Raw genomic sequence first — 16254 nt, forward strand, 5'->3', positions numbered from 1 at the left:
GAATTTAGTTGTTTGTTGGCCTGATGTTTACTAGTTGTAATGTGTTGTTGCACCAGGAACTTTTGTGTAGATGATACTGCACACTGACACAAATTACAAAATAATATTTTATTGTCAGTTGATAAACCATCTTCTTTAAATTCTGAAATGTAACTTGTTAGTTTTGATTTTAAATTGACTGAATGACGTACTTTTGGCATATTTACCGTCTTTATAGTATGATTTACAAAACTGAACCTATGTGTACTCTGACTGGCATTTAACTGTTGAGCTGCACAACTGAAGTCTGTTAAAAATTTTAAATTAAATTAATACAGTTTTGTAACTTACTTTCCCATTGTTGATAGGACTGCTAATTTTCAAATAACTCTGATGTTAAAGGGATTACTGAACATGTGTTTAAATCTATATTGTTGAAATGTATTTTTAAAAGTTAATGGAATTTTGTTTTGTTTTATTGTTAAACCTAATATAATATGGACTGTTTTATATGAAATATGGAAAATATATGGAAATTAACGAAAATATGTACTAAACTCTAAAATATGGAAAAATATGGAAAATAAAAGTAGGATTTTTCAACCCTACACATTGTGAAACATAAAGATAATGCAAAATATAAATTATATTAGCTTTATAAGTAAATATGTATTTACATATAAATCCTTTCCCTGCTTATAACGATAGATATCATAGGGTGACTTGTCTGTGTTTGCTTGCTTGCAGATGTGGCGAGTGGTGATGGTGGCGGCCTGTCTGTGCGTGCTGTGCGAGTCGCAGTCCGACCTGTTCCAGCCCCAGGACAAGCGCGGGTCCCGACGCTATTGCGGCCCCACGCTGGTCAGCACGCTCCACATCATCTGCAACGGCACCTACTACACCAACATACGGCCTCTGTCCAGGGCGCAGAAGAAGGCGTGGCCAGGTACAGTACCAACGATGCCGACCTGGAGGCATGTCGCAATCGCTTGGTCCGAAAGGTTGTGGGTTCGAGACCCGCCTTGGGCATGGGTGTTGTGTACGTACTTACTTACTCACTGGCTTTTAAGGAACCCGGAGGTTCATTGCCGCCCTCACATAAGCCTGCCATCGGTCCCTATCCTGAGCAAGATTAATCCATTCTCTATCATCATATCCGACCTCCCTCAAGTCCATTTTAATATTATCTTCCCATCTACGTCTCGGCCTCCCCAAAGGTATTTTTCCCTCCGGTCTCCCAACTAACACTCTATATGCATTTCTGGATTCGCCCATACGTGCTACATGCCCTGCCCATCTCAAACGTCTGGATTTAATGTTCCTAATTATGTCACGTGAAGAATACAATTCGTGCAGTTCTGTGTTGTGTAACTTTCTCCATTCTCCTGTAACTTCATCCCTCTTACCCCAAATATTTTCCTAAGCACTTTATTCTCAAACACCCTTAACCTCTGTTCCTCTCTCAAAGTGAGAGTCCAAGTTTCACAACCATACAGAACAACCGGTAATATAACTGTTTTATAAATTCTAACTTTCAGATTTTTTGACAGCAGACTGGATGATAAAAGCTTCTCAACCGAATAATAACAGGCATTTCCCATATTTATTCTGTGTTTAATTTCCTCCCGAGTATCATGTATATTTGTTACTGTTGCGCCCAGATATTTGAACTTCTTAACCTCTTCAAAAGATAAATTTACAATTCTTATATTTCCATTTCGTACAATATTCTCGTCACGAGACATAATCATAGGCCTATACTTTGTATTTTCGGGATTTACTTCCAACCCTATCGCTTTACTTGCTTCAAGTAAAATTCCCGTGTTTTCCCTAATCGTTTGTGGATTTTCTCCTAACATATTCACGTCATCCGCATAGACAAGCAGCTGATGTAACCCGTTCAATTCCAAACCCTCTCTGTTATCCTGGACTTTCCTAATGGCATACTCTAGAGCGAAGTTAAAAAGTAAAGGTGATAGTGCATCTCCGCAGTGAATTGGAAACGCATCTGACAGAAACTGACCTATACGAACTCTGCTGTACGTTTCAGTTGTGTACGTACTAGTTTAAGAAAAGCGGAAAAACAGAAAAAGAGTAACGAGAAAAAAAACGACAAAGACGGTTGACTCCTTTTTAGCCTGGTTGATGTGTTTTTAAGTTGAAAGATTGTTCATTTGGTTTGTTGGCTGGTCGGCTTGTAGTGCTGAGATCCTCCCGACTGGCTTCGGTTTGATAGTTACCTACTTTTAATTTTCCTACCTCCTATTATTTCACCAAGGTCCTGAGCTAAGGCATCAAGCCTAGTATACCTGGGCTATAGAATGTGTGCTGGATTGAGTCTTCATGAAATTCCGTCCAGGATATGGGACCGGTGTCCACCAGCTCCGATGAACTTGGGAAGCTACGAAAGGTAGCGAAATCCGGTTTTGAAAACCAGCTATAACGGCTGGAGGGATCATCGTGCTCATCACACGATACCTCCGCTCTGATTGCATGATCGTTCACCTCTGCCGAGTCGTGTGAGCGTGAGACCAGTAACCGACTGGTCGGCCGTGTCCCTTCATGGGCTGTACACCGCACATTTTAAATCTATAATTTTAATTTACAAAACTTACTACCAGAATAGCATGCGTAACTTGACAAAGTATACCTAACAAAATGTAAAACATATAACTTAAGTATAAATAATTAAAACTATGTGCGGTTATATAAATGATAATCCAAACTCTAAATAGATCACAATTTCCTTTTGTTAGTCGGCTATTTATCAACTACTGGGTTATACAGATTGGTGATAGCGAGATGAGGCCGAGGATTCACCATAGATTAGTTGACATTAGCCCTATAGTTGGAGAAAACCTCGTAAAAACTCTACCAGAGAAATTCTAACCCACGCTCAAGTGCAACTTCGGATCACCAGGCAAACACTTTAGCTCACTAAGCTACGTCGATGGCTACAATTGCTTTACAGATTGTTCTTAAAAAATTAAATTAGACACACAGGCAGACATTCATTTATAGTTTCCTGTCAAAGGGCAGATCTTTCACTGCAAACCCAGCATTCACCAATCTCTCCTATTTTCAAACTTCCTCTTTGTCTCCGCATACGATCCAAGTATCTCAATGTCGTCTATCATCTGATATCTTCTTCTGTCCCGAACGTTTCTCCCATTCACCATTCCTTCAGTTTCTGTTCCAGCAATTCCTTTTTCTCTTCTTGATCAATTTTAGCATTGACAGACGATAAAAAGATTTCTGTAAGTGAAACTTAAATGATTGACTCTGATACTTCAATAAGTAATGTAATGTTCATAATTACAGAGCATTGCAAGGTTTTTTACCGCGACTGTGAAATGACCACGATTTGATGACAGGAAGTGTCAGTGTTGAAGTAGAGCACAGTTCCATTCTGTTTCATCACACACATTATGTAGGCCTACTTCTGCATGCGGAGGAATGGGGAGACATCCTAGGGAAGGAAAGCGATGCAGAGAAAAGCTATGCCTCTCCACCCAGCCACTGATACGTAATTCTTTTGCAGATTCAGACGACGATGTGTGGATGGAGCTGCAGCTCCCGGAGAACGTGGAGCGGTACCCGTTCAGGTCGCGGGCCAGCGCCGTTGCCTTCCCCCGCAGGGTCTTCAAGCGGCAGAGCTGGGGCGTGGCGGACGAGTGCTGCGTGCGCAAGGGCTGCGACTACAACGAGCTCAGCTCCTACTGCGCGCCCTAGGCTGCCACCTGTATAGTTCCCGAAATAAATCTTAGCACAGTTCATCTCGCTTCTACTTATTCCCCATAACACCTGCCATAGGGTCAAATTCAGGACTCTGATTGTTACTGAACATCGGAGTTCTAGACGCAATGGCAGCCTCATTCCGACATATCTCAGATGCGGTATATTCAAGACAATAGTACGTTCTAGCTTTATAGTTTTTGCACACCCTGTCAAATTCTAGCAGGAGCCACTGAGATATTTGCCATTGGGACTCTATTGTTTAATTTATTTATCAACAGTAATCTCGCTAGAGGTTTTGATTTATCTAGAGAAAATCAAAACTCGATGGGAATTAATTGACTATTACACGATTAGAAGAAAGTATATAAAGATTAGAAGTAACGAAGTACTCCAATACAATAAAATATTAATTGACTTACGAAAATGCAACTGTCTTCAAATGTATTATTGTGCCACCTCAACATTACGCTAGATGGCAGTAGTGTGTTATCATTGGCTGTTTTCTTGTTATCAGTTGTGCCAACTATGGAAACTTCATTGAACTCTGTAGACCATTACTAGCAATGCCTTCTCGATCTAGATCACGATGGCAGTGTTACTAGTCAAGAAGGCTTTATTGATCCTGTTTCATTTTTATTAGAACAGTTGCATTCCACTTCAATTATCCGAATCCCAGTAAACAACGTCACTTGACAGATGATTTTCAATAAATCTTAATATTAAACAATCTCTGATACGTGACTATCCATAATATCATATAGCAGAAGCTATAACAAACATAACCTAAATAATATATACAAGTGTTAGAAAAGTTTTAACGACGATGACATAAAAAATAAACGTGAATAATTTTAAAAGGAATAATTATTGAATGTACAATTTTCAAATTTGAATGTTTTACTGCTTGGTGGTTCAATTGATGTTATATTGGACGTGTCCGTAAAAGAAATGGAACTCGTTGATGTAGGCCTACATGGTGTATTCAACTTATTCAGGATTTCCCAATGGTGCTCTTCATTTATTTGTAAATAGGATTTCAGGGAAGATGCATAGGTATGACCAGTGATCTTTATTAACTCGTGTTCTTGAATGCCAATGCGAGTCATATTTGAAACTACTGTGCATCGACTGGAGTGGTTTGTAATTTTTTTTTTTTTTTTTGACGTCCAGACCAGCAGAGTTTGAAATGTTGGCAAACAAAGAAACAAATGCTAGGGACGCGATAAAATTGTGCGATAAGCAGCCATGATTGGTTGAAATACGTCCTTTCGTACCGTTTTATTGGTCAAAAGTAGTATGACGTAGTAAAAGTGTAATAGTCAATATAAATTCCCCTTTCGCTACATCTACAACAGAAAAAGTCATCGGTATATCTATGCAGACGACACTGCCCTCGTAGCAATGGGCAACACCAAGTTAGCGTACCGTAGGTTACAGTTGAACTTGGACCATCTCCGTCGTGGTTCGATGTGGATAAATGTCACGTCCATCTCTTTTCATTGACAACGAGGCTAGATGACATAGCACCATCACCTACACTTTCCGGCCAACAAATGCTGTTGATGCAACAAATTAAATACTTAAGGATCATCATGGACTCCATCTCAACCTTCGAGATGATATTCTATTCTTCCTCATAAGACCACAAGACTGATAGTTGGATCCTGCAGGCCTTAACTCCTGGGGGTAGGACCCACCGTGTACAAAGCCCTCATTCCCTCTGTCATAACTTATGCCGCACCCGCATGGGAGCGCCCGACATGATCAACACCCGTGAACCCAACTTATGCAGAACCAGATGTTTCCAATCATTACCCACCTCCCACGATTCCCCTCGAGAGAGAAGTTGCATGATGTGCTAAATTTGCCAAACATTGACTAAAGCCCAGTTCAGACGGAGTGGATTCCAAGGTGGCTGCGCGGATGGGTAGCCTGCGTGGTCACTTGCTGGAAGTAATGCGCTCTGGTGGCTCCTTGGATGGCAAGCTTGCTGGATTTCGAGGGTAGGTTCCTTGCTATTTTTCGTGATGGTTTGCAGGCTGGAATCAAAGATGATCATATAATATCACCACTGAAACCATGTCGCCATGTTCGTTGTTTTCCAACTAAACCTGTTTTTTCTATAGTCTTTAGTTTCTAAGAAACAACAATTAAATATCGGACTTTAGCTGTTTTGCACTTATGGCTTAATTACTAGAGTCGGGCAGACTGCCTCATATTATCGCCCGTTCTCGGTTGCGTAATCACCGCAGTCCCGAGCAGTGCGCGAGTACCTAACGTAGCCGAATGACTCATTGATAGAGAACACGAGATTCTCTTGGTCCCGAGATTACCGATACTAGGTCATTCCCGACAGTCTCGGAGGTCTAGGCGGGACTGTAGTACTGATAAGAAAGCAATATCGCTCGGGCCGTGCTCCTATAGGAAGCATTGGCTTATGCATTTCCCGGTTCTTTAAATATATATCACGTCGTAGCTCCTATAATACTTAATCAATCGCGCTGTAATTTTTTGGATTGATAGCTCAATGTATAAAGAAAGCATAGAAAAACAAATCGATCTGAAAATCTTTTTTGGAAAGTGAAAAAAAAAAAAAAAAAAAATTAACTTCGATGGAGAGTGATCTGTTCAGACTTCACCTCTGGTAAGCGGCAAACTTTTTTGTTTTTCACGTTAGATGGGGGGTCAAAGCGAGAGAAATGTTAGGAAAGGATGGAAATTACTTTTAAAAGTGATGGCCACTCAAAATCTTAACTGGTTCTCGAATAACGGCGAGTTAACCTGTTAGCGCAGGACTCATGACTCAAACGTTTGTTCCGTAAAATTTGTACGGAACCCTTCAACGCATGAAAACTCGTTATTGTACGGATAGTATTAATTGGTATTTTAATAAAGGTAGTTGAAAATGAGGCTATATAGTCCAAGATGGTTTACACTTTATAGTAATTAGGCTATCTTTTATAGCAACTAAATAAAAAAATTGTTTGTAACACAATGATATGAAACATGAAAATATTAAAAGCTGGTTCACAATAAACCGAGAACGGAAACGGCAACGAGAACTAGAACGGAAATATTTTTAAAATAAATGTATTTAAAGGTAAGCATTCACAATTAACTATTCTGAATGCTCACATTTAAATACTGTACATTTATTTTAACATTATTTCCGTTCTCGTTTCCGTTCCCGGTTTACTGTGAACCAGCCTATACTATAGAAAACTACACTTTCTATTGGTGTGCACGTTATAAATTATTGTTACAGAACAATCATTATTGTATTCTAGCCATGTTACAATATAAAATTATATAGGCCTATATGATTTACAATAATTATCCTATGTTATAGGAACGAGAATAACAAATTAAGAATTAATCAGATTTCTAATACTTGTACCTAATGATAACTTACAAGACAGTAATAAATAATAACCATCATAATAATCCTGATAATCATAATCTTAATCATCCTAATGATTACGATAATGATGATGATAACAGTAATACTAATAATAATAATGATATAATGATGATAATAATACTACTAATAATAATAATAATAATAATAATAATAATAATAATAATAATAATCGCTGTAGAGTAAAGGTTAGCACACCTGACTGTGAAACGATCGGCTTCCGGTTCGAATCTTGGTTGGGACAAGTTAAGACTGGTTCACAATAAACCGAGAACGGAAACGACAACGATAACGGAAATATTGTTAAAATAAATACATTTAAATGTGAGCATTCACAATTAACTTTCACGTTCCCGTTTCCGGGCTCCGGCAATCTTCTCGTTAATTGTGAATGTTCACATTTAAATACATTTATTTTAACACTAGCTGTACCCGTGCGCTTCGCTGCACTTATTAGAAATAAATATAAAGTAATTACATAATTAAAATAGAACATTGAGTCCAGGGAACATTCGTGTTTGATAGAAGAATAAATCGTTTAATATGTTACTTAATTTAAATTGCATTTTAATAATTAAAATGCTATCATTTTGGTCCAGAGACCACTCGTTTGGTGCAAATATAACTCGTTTAACATTATTCTAAATTAGTCTTGAATGCATCCTTTAATATATCACTCCAAATTAATAGAGTTGATTGTGTAAAAATGTAAGAATTCACGATCTCCTATGCATTACTACCATAGAACGAATAAATTTGTTTTTCTTCCTACTAAAAAATTTAATATTTTGCACATAGCAGTTACGGAACAACGACACTATAATCTGAGGCGGCGGTGGAAATGTATTGTATTGTTATTTTAAAACTCTTTTATATCCTTAAATATCAGTCCTATCAAAATTTTGCCTGGAATAAAACTTATCGAAAATCATTTTTGAAGAATCTTCTGTTATGTAACATTTTTCACAAAAATCAATAATAAGCGAGATATTTCGGTTTATTTAATTCAGGCCCCCTTACAACCGCCCTTTTAAATAAAGTATTTTGAATGCTACATAGCCAAAAATCTAAGTTATAACGAACTTAATTTATATTCCAATTTTCACCGAAATCCGTTCAGCCATTATCGGGTGAAAAGGTAACAAACATCCAGACAGACAGACTTAAATATCAGTCCTATCAAAATTTTGCTTGGAATAAAACTTATCGGAAATCATTTTTAAAGAAATTTTTGTTATGTAACTTTTTCACAAAAATCAATAATAAGCGAGATATTTCGGTTTATTTAATTCAGGCCCCCTTACAACCCCCCTTTTAAATAAAGTATTTTTAATGCCATATAGCCTAAAATCTAAGTTACAACGAACTTAATTTATGTTCCAATTTTCATCGAAATCCGTTCAGCCATTATCGCGTGAAAAGGTAACAAACATCCAGATAGGCAGACAGACAGACATACAAACAAAAATTTCAAAAAAGCGATTTTCGGTTTCAGGATGATTAATTATATATGTTAACACCAATTATTTTTGGAAAAGCGAAAATTACCAGAAAAATTTCGCTTACAGATTTATTATTAGTATAGATTATTTCTCGTTGTCGTTTCCGTTCCCGGTTTATTGTGAACCAGCCTTTACCTGGCTGAGGTTTCTCGCCTCAACCCATTGAGAGCAAATGCTGGGTAACTTTCGGCGCTGGACCCTGGATTCATTTCGCTGGCATTATCATCTCATTCAGACGCTAGATAGCTATAGCAGTTGATAAAGCGTCGTAAAGTAACTAATTTAATAATAATAATAATAATAATAATAATAATAATAATAACCCTCTTTTATTCTCTGTTGTTATGATAAAGCAAATATAAATGACACTCAGGAGGAAACGCAGAATAAATATGGGGGGAAATGCCTGTTATTATTCGGTTGAGAAGCTTTTGTCATCCAGCCTACTCTCAAAAAACTTGAAAGTTAGAATTTATAAAACAGTTATATTACCGGTTGTTCTGTATGGTTGTGAAATTTGGACTCTCACTTTGAGGAACAGAGGTTAAGGGTGTTCGAGAATAAGATTCTTAGGAAGATATTTGGGGCTAAGGGGGATGGAGAATGGAGGAAGTTGCACAACGCAGAACTGCACGCATTGTACTATCACCTGACATAATTAGGAATATTAAATTCAGAGGTTTGAAATGGGCAGAACATCTAGCATGTATGGGCGAATCCAGAAATGCATATAGAGTGTTAGTTGGATGGCCGGAGGGAAAGGACGTTTGGAGAGGCAGAGACGTAGATGGGAAGATAATATAAAAATGGATATGATGGTAGAGACTGAATTAATCTTGCTCAGGATAGAGACCGAGGACGGGCTTATGTGAGAGCGGCAATGAACCTCCGGTTTCCTTAAAACGCATATGTAAGTAATTATGATCAATTTGTGAAAGGATCTACTCTGTTTCGTAATTCTGTCCTTCCCCTTGCAAAAGTGTTTCCATTTCACATTCAGCATTTTATCAGTTGGGAAACAAAAATATCTTTTGTCAGAGTCTTTGGTCCTTTATAATAATATAAATAAGTATTATTTTATTTCGTCCTTACACAGCGCAATAATTACCCATCCTGATGAATATGCCGTTCCATAACAACGAAACATCCAGATGTGAACGCGCAATATAATAATAATACAGTCGTGTGATATCCATTACAATAGCGTATACAAAACACTATCGAATGATTAAATATGGAATGTCAACGAAATGTTGATAGCGAGAAAGTATATCGTAGCTCCAACCATAACGTGTTATTGTTTTAGACTAGCTTAGGATTAGGTAACGACTGAAAGTGCTGCATTATTTTGCTTCTCCAAAAAGGCAATAAATAGTTCATTAAAATAGTGTGACTTCTGTAAGAATGTCGACAATCATAATGTGCTGTATTATTGCATACCACACTGCTGTGCCTTCTTAAATTACTTCATAAACATTAATATTTCAGAAAGAGTCACGAATTGCAGTGATGAGCGGCAATTAAGCCGGCAGTCAGTGTACACATTTCATAACGATAAGTCGGCCGTGCGATAACAGGCCGGGACCCGGTATTCCTCGTTCCCGAGAGTGCCAATCTCGAGAATACGATTCTCGGAACTGGCGTTATCGGCCAGGTAGTCTCGCCTACGAGACGAGCGGGAGTAAGAGGCTGTTTGCCCGACTCTATTAATTACCTTATTACTACATTTACTATTGTTAATGTAGGACTTCAGTTGTTTTCCACTCATGGTTTAGTTTCTTTTTGACCATGAGTGTTGGCAACAGATGAAGCAGCAGATGATTTTCCAATTTGAACTGTGAAAAGAGCCAGCTCCGTGTGAACAACTACCATCACCGTAGCCAACATGGGAGCCAGCCAGTCAGCACGCAGGGCAGCCATCAGGGCAGCCAGCTTGGATTCCATCACAGAAACTAGCACCGTCTGAACCAGGCTTAACTCATCGCTCGAGTTCATAGAAACCTGTGCCAAACCCAACCCGCTCAAATCTGGTTTCGGCGGATATGAACCTAGGGAACGGAAAAGACATCAGCACGATCCGCTGGATATTTTTATGATGCAAGAAGCTAGGGAAGACGACGTTGTCCCCAGATTTAGTTACCGGTACTCATCTCCTAGTACTGTAGCTGGAATACTGCGCTCGCTGCTGAAGTAACCTTTTCCACCAATCTTAAATCCTTTCACGCCAAATTGGAGTTGACGGGGCTGAACCTGGTTACTGGCAGCCAGGAATACACAATGGCGAACAGCGTGAGCAGCGACATGCATCTATTACAAGATTAACAATCGATACTAACACCTTGTGTTGTAGTAGTATATCGTAAAACTCTTATATAGCCTATACAGGGTTAGTTAAAAGTCCCGCACCACCTAAATAACTTTTGAAGCATACGGTTCAGTGATATGAAACTTGGTATGTGAGGATAACCATATGCTAAGAACTCAATAATGGTATTACCGAGTTTTTTCTACTTCCGGTTTAACCGGAAGTAACTCCGACTCTCTTATTTTAAATGGAAAACCCAATATAGTTTTTTTATTTTTGAATAAAGCTCATTAAGAGCTTTTCAAAAAGTACCCACACTTGATACTTCTGTACAAATTCAGTGTTGCTAAATAAAAATGGAAGTGGTGCAAGATATTCCTAAAGCCTGGTTAAATCATTCCTTAAATGGTTTCTATGATCGAGTGACACATTGTAAAGCAGCTGAGGGCTACCAATTTGAACACATAATTTAGAAGGTGAGCTAACTTTGTTTTGTTTTTGTTAAGGAAGGAGTGTGAATCGCAAAATCATCTATTACTGTACAGCTCATGCATTTTGTCAAGACACTCGCGATGTGCATTACGGGAACAACGTTTCTGTGGAGGGGGTAAGAATAGAAGGGAAGGTCGGGCGTGTGTCTACCGAGTTCAAGGAAAAGACAAACCCATTCCCCTATAATTTGTAAGTAGACTCATCCGATCACGTGCGCAGCTCTGTAGGAAGAGTGGGGGAGTATCTGGACACAATGCATGCGCTGTATCTTCGAAATTCATTAAGTGATTTTGACATTGCAAATGAAGAGTCCATTGCAAGAATGATGGATGTCATTTGGAATACATTTTGCAGGAGAAGCAATTGAAAGTTTGAAATGCTTAGCGCTCAAAGCTGAACTGTGATTTTCCGATCATTACTGGACAATGACTATCAGTGTTAATGCCATATAACTCTCTATGTGCATTATATATGTATGTATGTATTTATTCACACTGCAATGGGTATATACCCGGTGGCAGTGGTAACTAATTACACTCAATAATGACAATAAGAAACTTATTAATTAAAAATACAATTAATAATAATACTAATAATTAATACTAACAATAATTTATAATAATAATAATAATAATAATAACAACAACAGGGAATATCCTAAATTAAATGAAGCATGATCACTTAAAACAACATTTAAAATAAGTTTAATTTGTCTCTTAAACCTATGTTCGAACTAAAACCCACGAGTATGATATGTTCATATCTGCACAAGTACCTTTCAACACTACACTCATTTCACTGTCAACTCACTCACTGCACTGGAACTACGACACATTTCACTGATTCTATCCTGATTTCACTAACACTTCAAAAACATTTCACTGTTCAAATACTTTGCACTGCAACTATAAACTATAAAGCTTCACTGACAGGAACACGTTTCACTTACACAACACACTTCACTGACACAACACACTTCACTGACACAACATAATTCTTCACTGATACAACACTTCAATAACAAAATATCATTTACACCCTTTAAATACTGTGTATAATTACCGTCTATTAGTAAAGTCCTTAAGCCTATTTTTAAATACATTTTCGGTTATATGTCTTAAGCTATGCATTGACAGTCTTGGTTAATTTTCGACAAAAAAGTGACATCTATCATTCTTGCAGTGGACTCTTCAAATATTAATACTCTTAGAAATTATTTTAATTGAAATCACTCCGTATTTCTTCCTCGTTGAGCAATTATTATGACGGAAAATCGTAAATCGTCGATCACAGAGGCACGCGTATGGAAGTGCTTAACAGGTAGGACATGAAGCATTCCTAGACTTAGCTCAAAGAGGCTATTTGTGTTGCATTCCGTCTGTGTTGCCAACCTAACCAGATCCACCATCCGTCACACTACGCCAGTCTTAAATTCGTGCACCATCCTTCTGATGGTGATCTGCATAAATCTATGTAATGAGCAGTCATATCCTTGTCGAGCAAGCAAAAGCTGGGGTGCTTCGGTATCTCTTATACAAATCTATCAGTCATCTCGAACTCACCACTACTGCCTTCTACCTATCTTTGGACGAACCGTAAGGAACACCTAGCAAGGCGGATGGCCGATTCTGCGTCAAAAACAGGAGATACCCTATTTTTTCAGACGGACTTGATAATGAAAATGGACTTGTTCAGAGTGTTGGTGGAGTAAGAAGGAAATCGAGAACAAAGTTGTCTTTGTACACCACAAGTACAACTAAAATATTTAAAAGATTTGAACTCGGGTCCCCAATCGACGTCTGCCAGAGGGATATTTCAATGTTGATGAACACATTCTGTAAAGCGGAAGACGTGCAGTTCCTCTACCAATATGGAACGTGCAGTAAGTCCATTCAAACTACTATGGCGATTTTTGAATGGAATTAAAAAGTACGGTATGGAATAGAATAATGAAGATTTGATTTTCGAAAGGAGAGGCAATCACTTTCGTTACAAACTTCCTTTATCAAAGTGCTACATAACCAATTAAGAACGCATAGAGAAAATTATAGTGAACATTAAAGAAAATGGTAATGTGAACATTTTTCTTATGTCAGTAAATTACAATTTTTAAAGCACAATACTTCTTTTACTGATGAAACAAATTAATATAACAAAGGGTAATTATTGAGTTATAATTCACAACAAAAATGGTACTATAAAATATTAAGGGACTATTAGAATGAACTAAATAAAAAAATTTAAATCTTTTAAAGTGTGATGCTTTAAGACACTATTGGGTGTTCATTTCAAAGTGTGTCATGACGTCACTGTCGTGAGTCAGCGATTTGAAGCGAATTTCAGCTTTTATATCAGAGAAGTTGCCTATTATTCAAGGCGTTCTTGAATCTGAACTTGAGAACGTGTACGGTATAACTTGAACGTCGTAGCAACAGATGGCGGTCTGTACGGTCTGTGTGCTACCATAACCTCTTTCGAACTGTGTTTTGCGCGGCCAAGTCGTACGCAGGGTATTTGTTATCATCGGTTGCGTACGACAACATTCCACAACACAAATCAAATGCTCCGTCGAAGTTAATGTCAACAAATACTGTACGTAAGTAATCGTCTTAACCCTCTTCCCATATCCCGACAGTAAGAAAAAAAAAACTCACCCCAGTACGTGTTTCCAAACAGTTCACATTCCTGCCACTACCGGCGTTACCGTACGTATCAGTAAGTAATCATCAGAATGAACGCCGTACTTGCTAGGCAACTTCTCTGGCACGTAGGTAATACGCGGAAGTGCAGGAAGATTGAATTGTCTAGGCTCATCGGCTAGCCACATGACGTCATACAGCGAGCAATGACACACTTTGAACTGAACACGCAGTATTTAATTACTTATTGGGAAAAGTTCTGTAGGTGCTTTACTGTAGTGGTATAATTTTATTAAGCAGCAAAAGGCAATATTTCACTACCTGGAAAACTCGAACCAAGTACCTGAGGACCAAGATATGATGGACGAAAATAACAACTGACCAAAATCAGAAGGACCAAATATAGTTCTGTCCCGGTTCCTGACAATTCGTCACAGAAAATTGGTAACAGAGACAATTCGTCAAAAATTCAATTTGTCATGGGTACAATTCGTCACAGATAGACAATTCGTCATAATTCGACTTCTGCTATAAAGTTTAGCTCGTCAATGTTCTTGGTGCTCCTGCCTTGCCCGGCGCGGAGTTCTTTTAGCAGCTGATGCTTTCTTCGGTAGTTTCATATTAGCTTCACTTGTAATCCGGTCCAGTAATGGCAAACACTGCTTCTCGAGAAATCCCCACCTTACCTTCATGTTCTGGATCAACGAGCTTACTTGCTTACTTCTAAGTTTGTCATGGCCTCTTTCAGATTTTGTAAAACGGATTTCATCCGCCATAGTTCCAAATGAATATGTACACAATGACTGTAATATTTACATAGAAAATACAAATGTATGTATATTTTCTTGGGGCCAATAGTACCGAATTGTCCATATTAACATGTCGCTAGTTGTAAACTGTTACGAGTTTTAATTCTATGACAAATTGTCTCTGTTACCAATTTCTTGTGACAAGTTGTCCCCAACCCGTTCTGTCCAAGGGCAGATCTTTCACTGCAAACCCAGCTTTCTCCAATCTTTCCTATTCTCTACCTTCCTCTTAGTCTCCTCATATGATCTATTTATCTTAATGTCGTCTATTATCTGATATCTTCTTCTGCCCCGAACTTTTCTCCCGTTCACCATTCCTTCCAGTGCATCCTTCAGTAGGCAGTTTCTTCTCAGCCAGTGACCCAGCCAATTCCTTTTTCTCTTCTTGATCAGTTTCAGCATCATTCTTTCTTCACTCACTCTTTCCATCACAGCTTCATTTCTTATTCTGTCTGTTCATTTCACCCCTTCCATTCTTCTCCATATCCACACTGGTACATTTTTATAATTTTATTGTTTTTGATTAGTGTTGGTTTTATAATAACTATCACTTTTAAGTTTGTTAAAATTTAATTTCCTTAGGTTTTGATTTATTAATATTTAATTATTTTAATGAATTTTTTAATTAAATTATTATTTATTTCTAGTTATGTTGAAATTAGTAATTTTTGTGTTTTTGTTATCACGTTTTGGTTAGAATTTTAAAAGGAACTAGGCAGTTAAATGCTTCTAGTCGTTTCTCTTCAATTCGTTGTAATGTTCATGTTCCTGCACTATACAATGCCACACTCCACACAAAATATTTCATTATTATTATTATTATTATTATTATTATTATTATTATTATTATTATTATTATTACAATCTCGAGACTAATAAATAGAAATTACATAGGTAAACCCATAGTCTTGATTCGGTTAAGAGAGAAGTTTTATATGATATTCTTATTGAATTTGGTATTCCCAAGAAACTAGTTCGATTAATTAAAATGTGTTTCAGTGAAACGTACAGCAGAGTTCGTATAGGTCAGTTTCTGTCAGATGCGTTTCCAATTCACTGTGGGCTAAAGCAAGGAGATGCACTATCACCTTTACTTTTTAACTTTGCTCTAGAGTATGCCATTAGGAATTGAACGGGTTACATCAGCTGCTTGTCTATGCGGATGACGTGAATATGTTAGGAGAAAATCCACAAACGATTAGGGAAAACACGGGAATTTTACTGGAAGCAAGTAAAGAGATAAGTTTGAAAGTAAATCCCGAAAAGACAAAGTATATGATTATGTCTCGTGACGGGGATATTGTACGAAATGGAAATATAAAAATTGGAAATTTATCTTTTGAAGAGGTGGATAAGTTCAAATATCTTGGAG

The 16254-nt window shown here is 37.7% G+C and overlaps 1 protein-coding gene across 1 annotated transcript; it reads left to right on the forward strand.

Annotated features, from left to right (window-relative positions):
- Nucleotides 1-721: 721 nt before the first annotated feature.
- LOC138709998 (LIRP-like) lies at nucleotides 722-3755 on the forward strand. Its single transcript, XM_069840676.1, has 2 exons — nucleotides 722-925; nucleotides 3521-3755. Exons 1-2 carry the CDS (start codon nucleotides 727-729, stop codon nucleotides 3709-3711), a joined length of 390 nt encoding a protein of 129 aa, XP_069696777.1. The 5' UTR covers nucleotides 722-726; the 3' UTR covers nucleotides 3712-3755.
- The last annotated feature ends 12499 nt before the right edge of the window (nucleotides 3756-16254 follow it).

The sequence above is a fragment of the Periplaneta americana genome, chromosome 12 (genome assembly GCF_040183065.1).
Source record: "Periplaneta americana isolate PAMFEO1 chromosome 12, P.americana_PAMFEO1_priV1, whole genome shotgun sequence".
Lineage (NCBI taxonomy): Eukaryota > Metazoa > Arthropoda > Insecta > Blattodea > Blattidae > Periplaneta > Periplaneta americana.

Excerpts from the sequence above, each read along its gene's own strand:
- LOC138709998 (XM_069840676.1), top strand. The coding sequence starts at position 727 with ATGTGGCGAGTGGTGATGGTGGCGGCCTGTCTGTGCGTGCTGTGCGAG. Across the intron at positions 926-3,520 it reads GCAGAAGAAGGCGTGGCCAG|ATTCAGACGACGATGTGTGG; the intron begins GTACAGTACCAA and ends ATTCTTTTGCAG.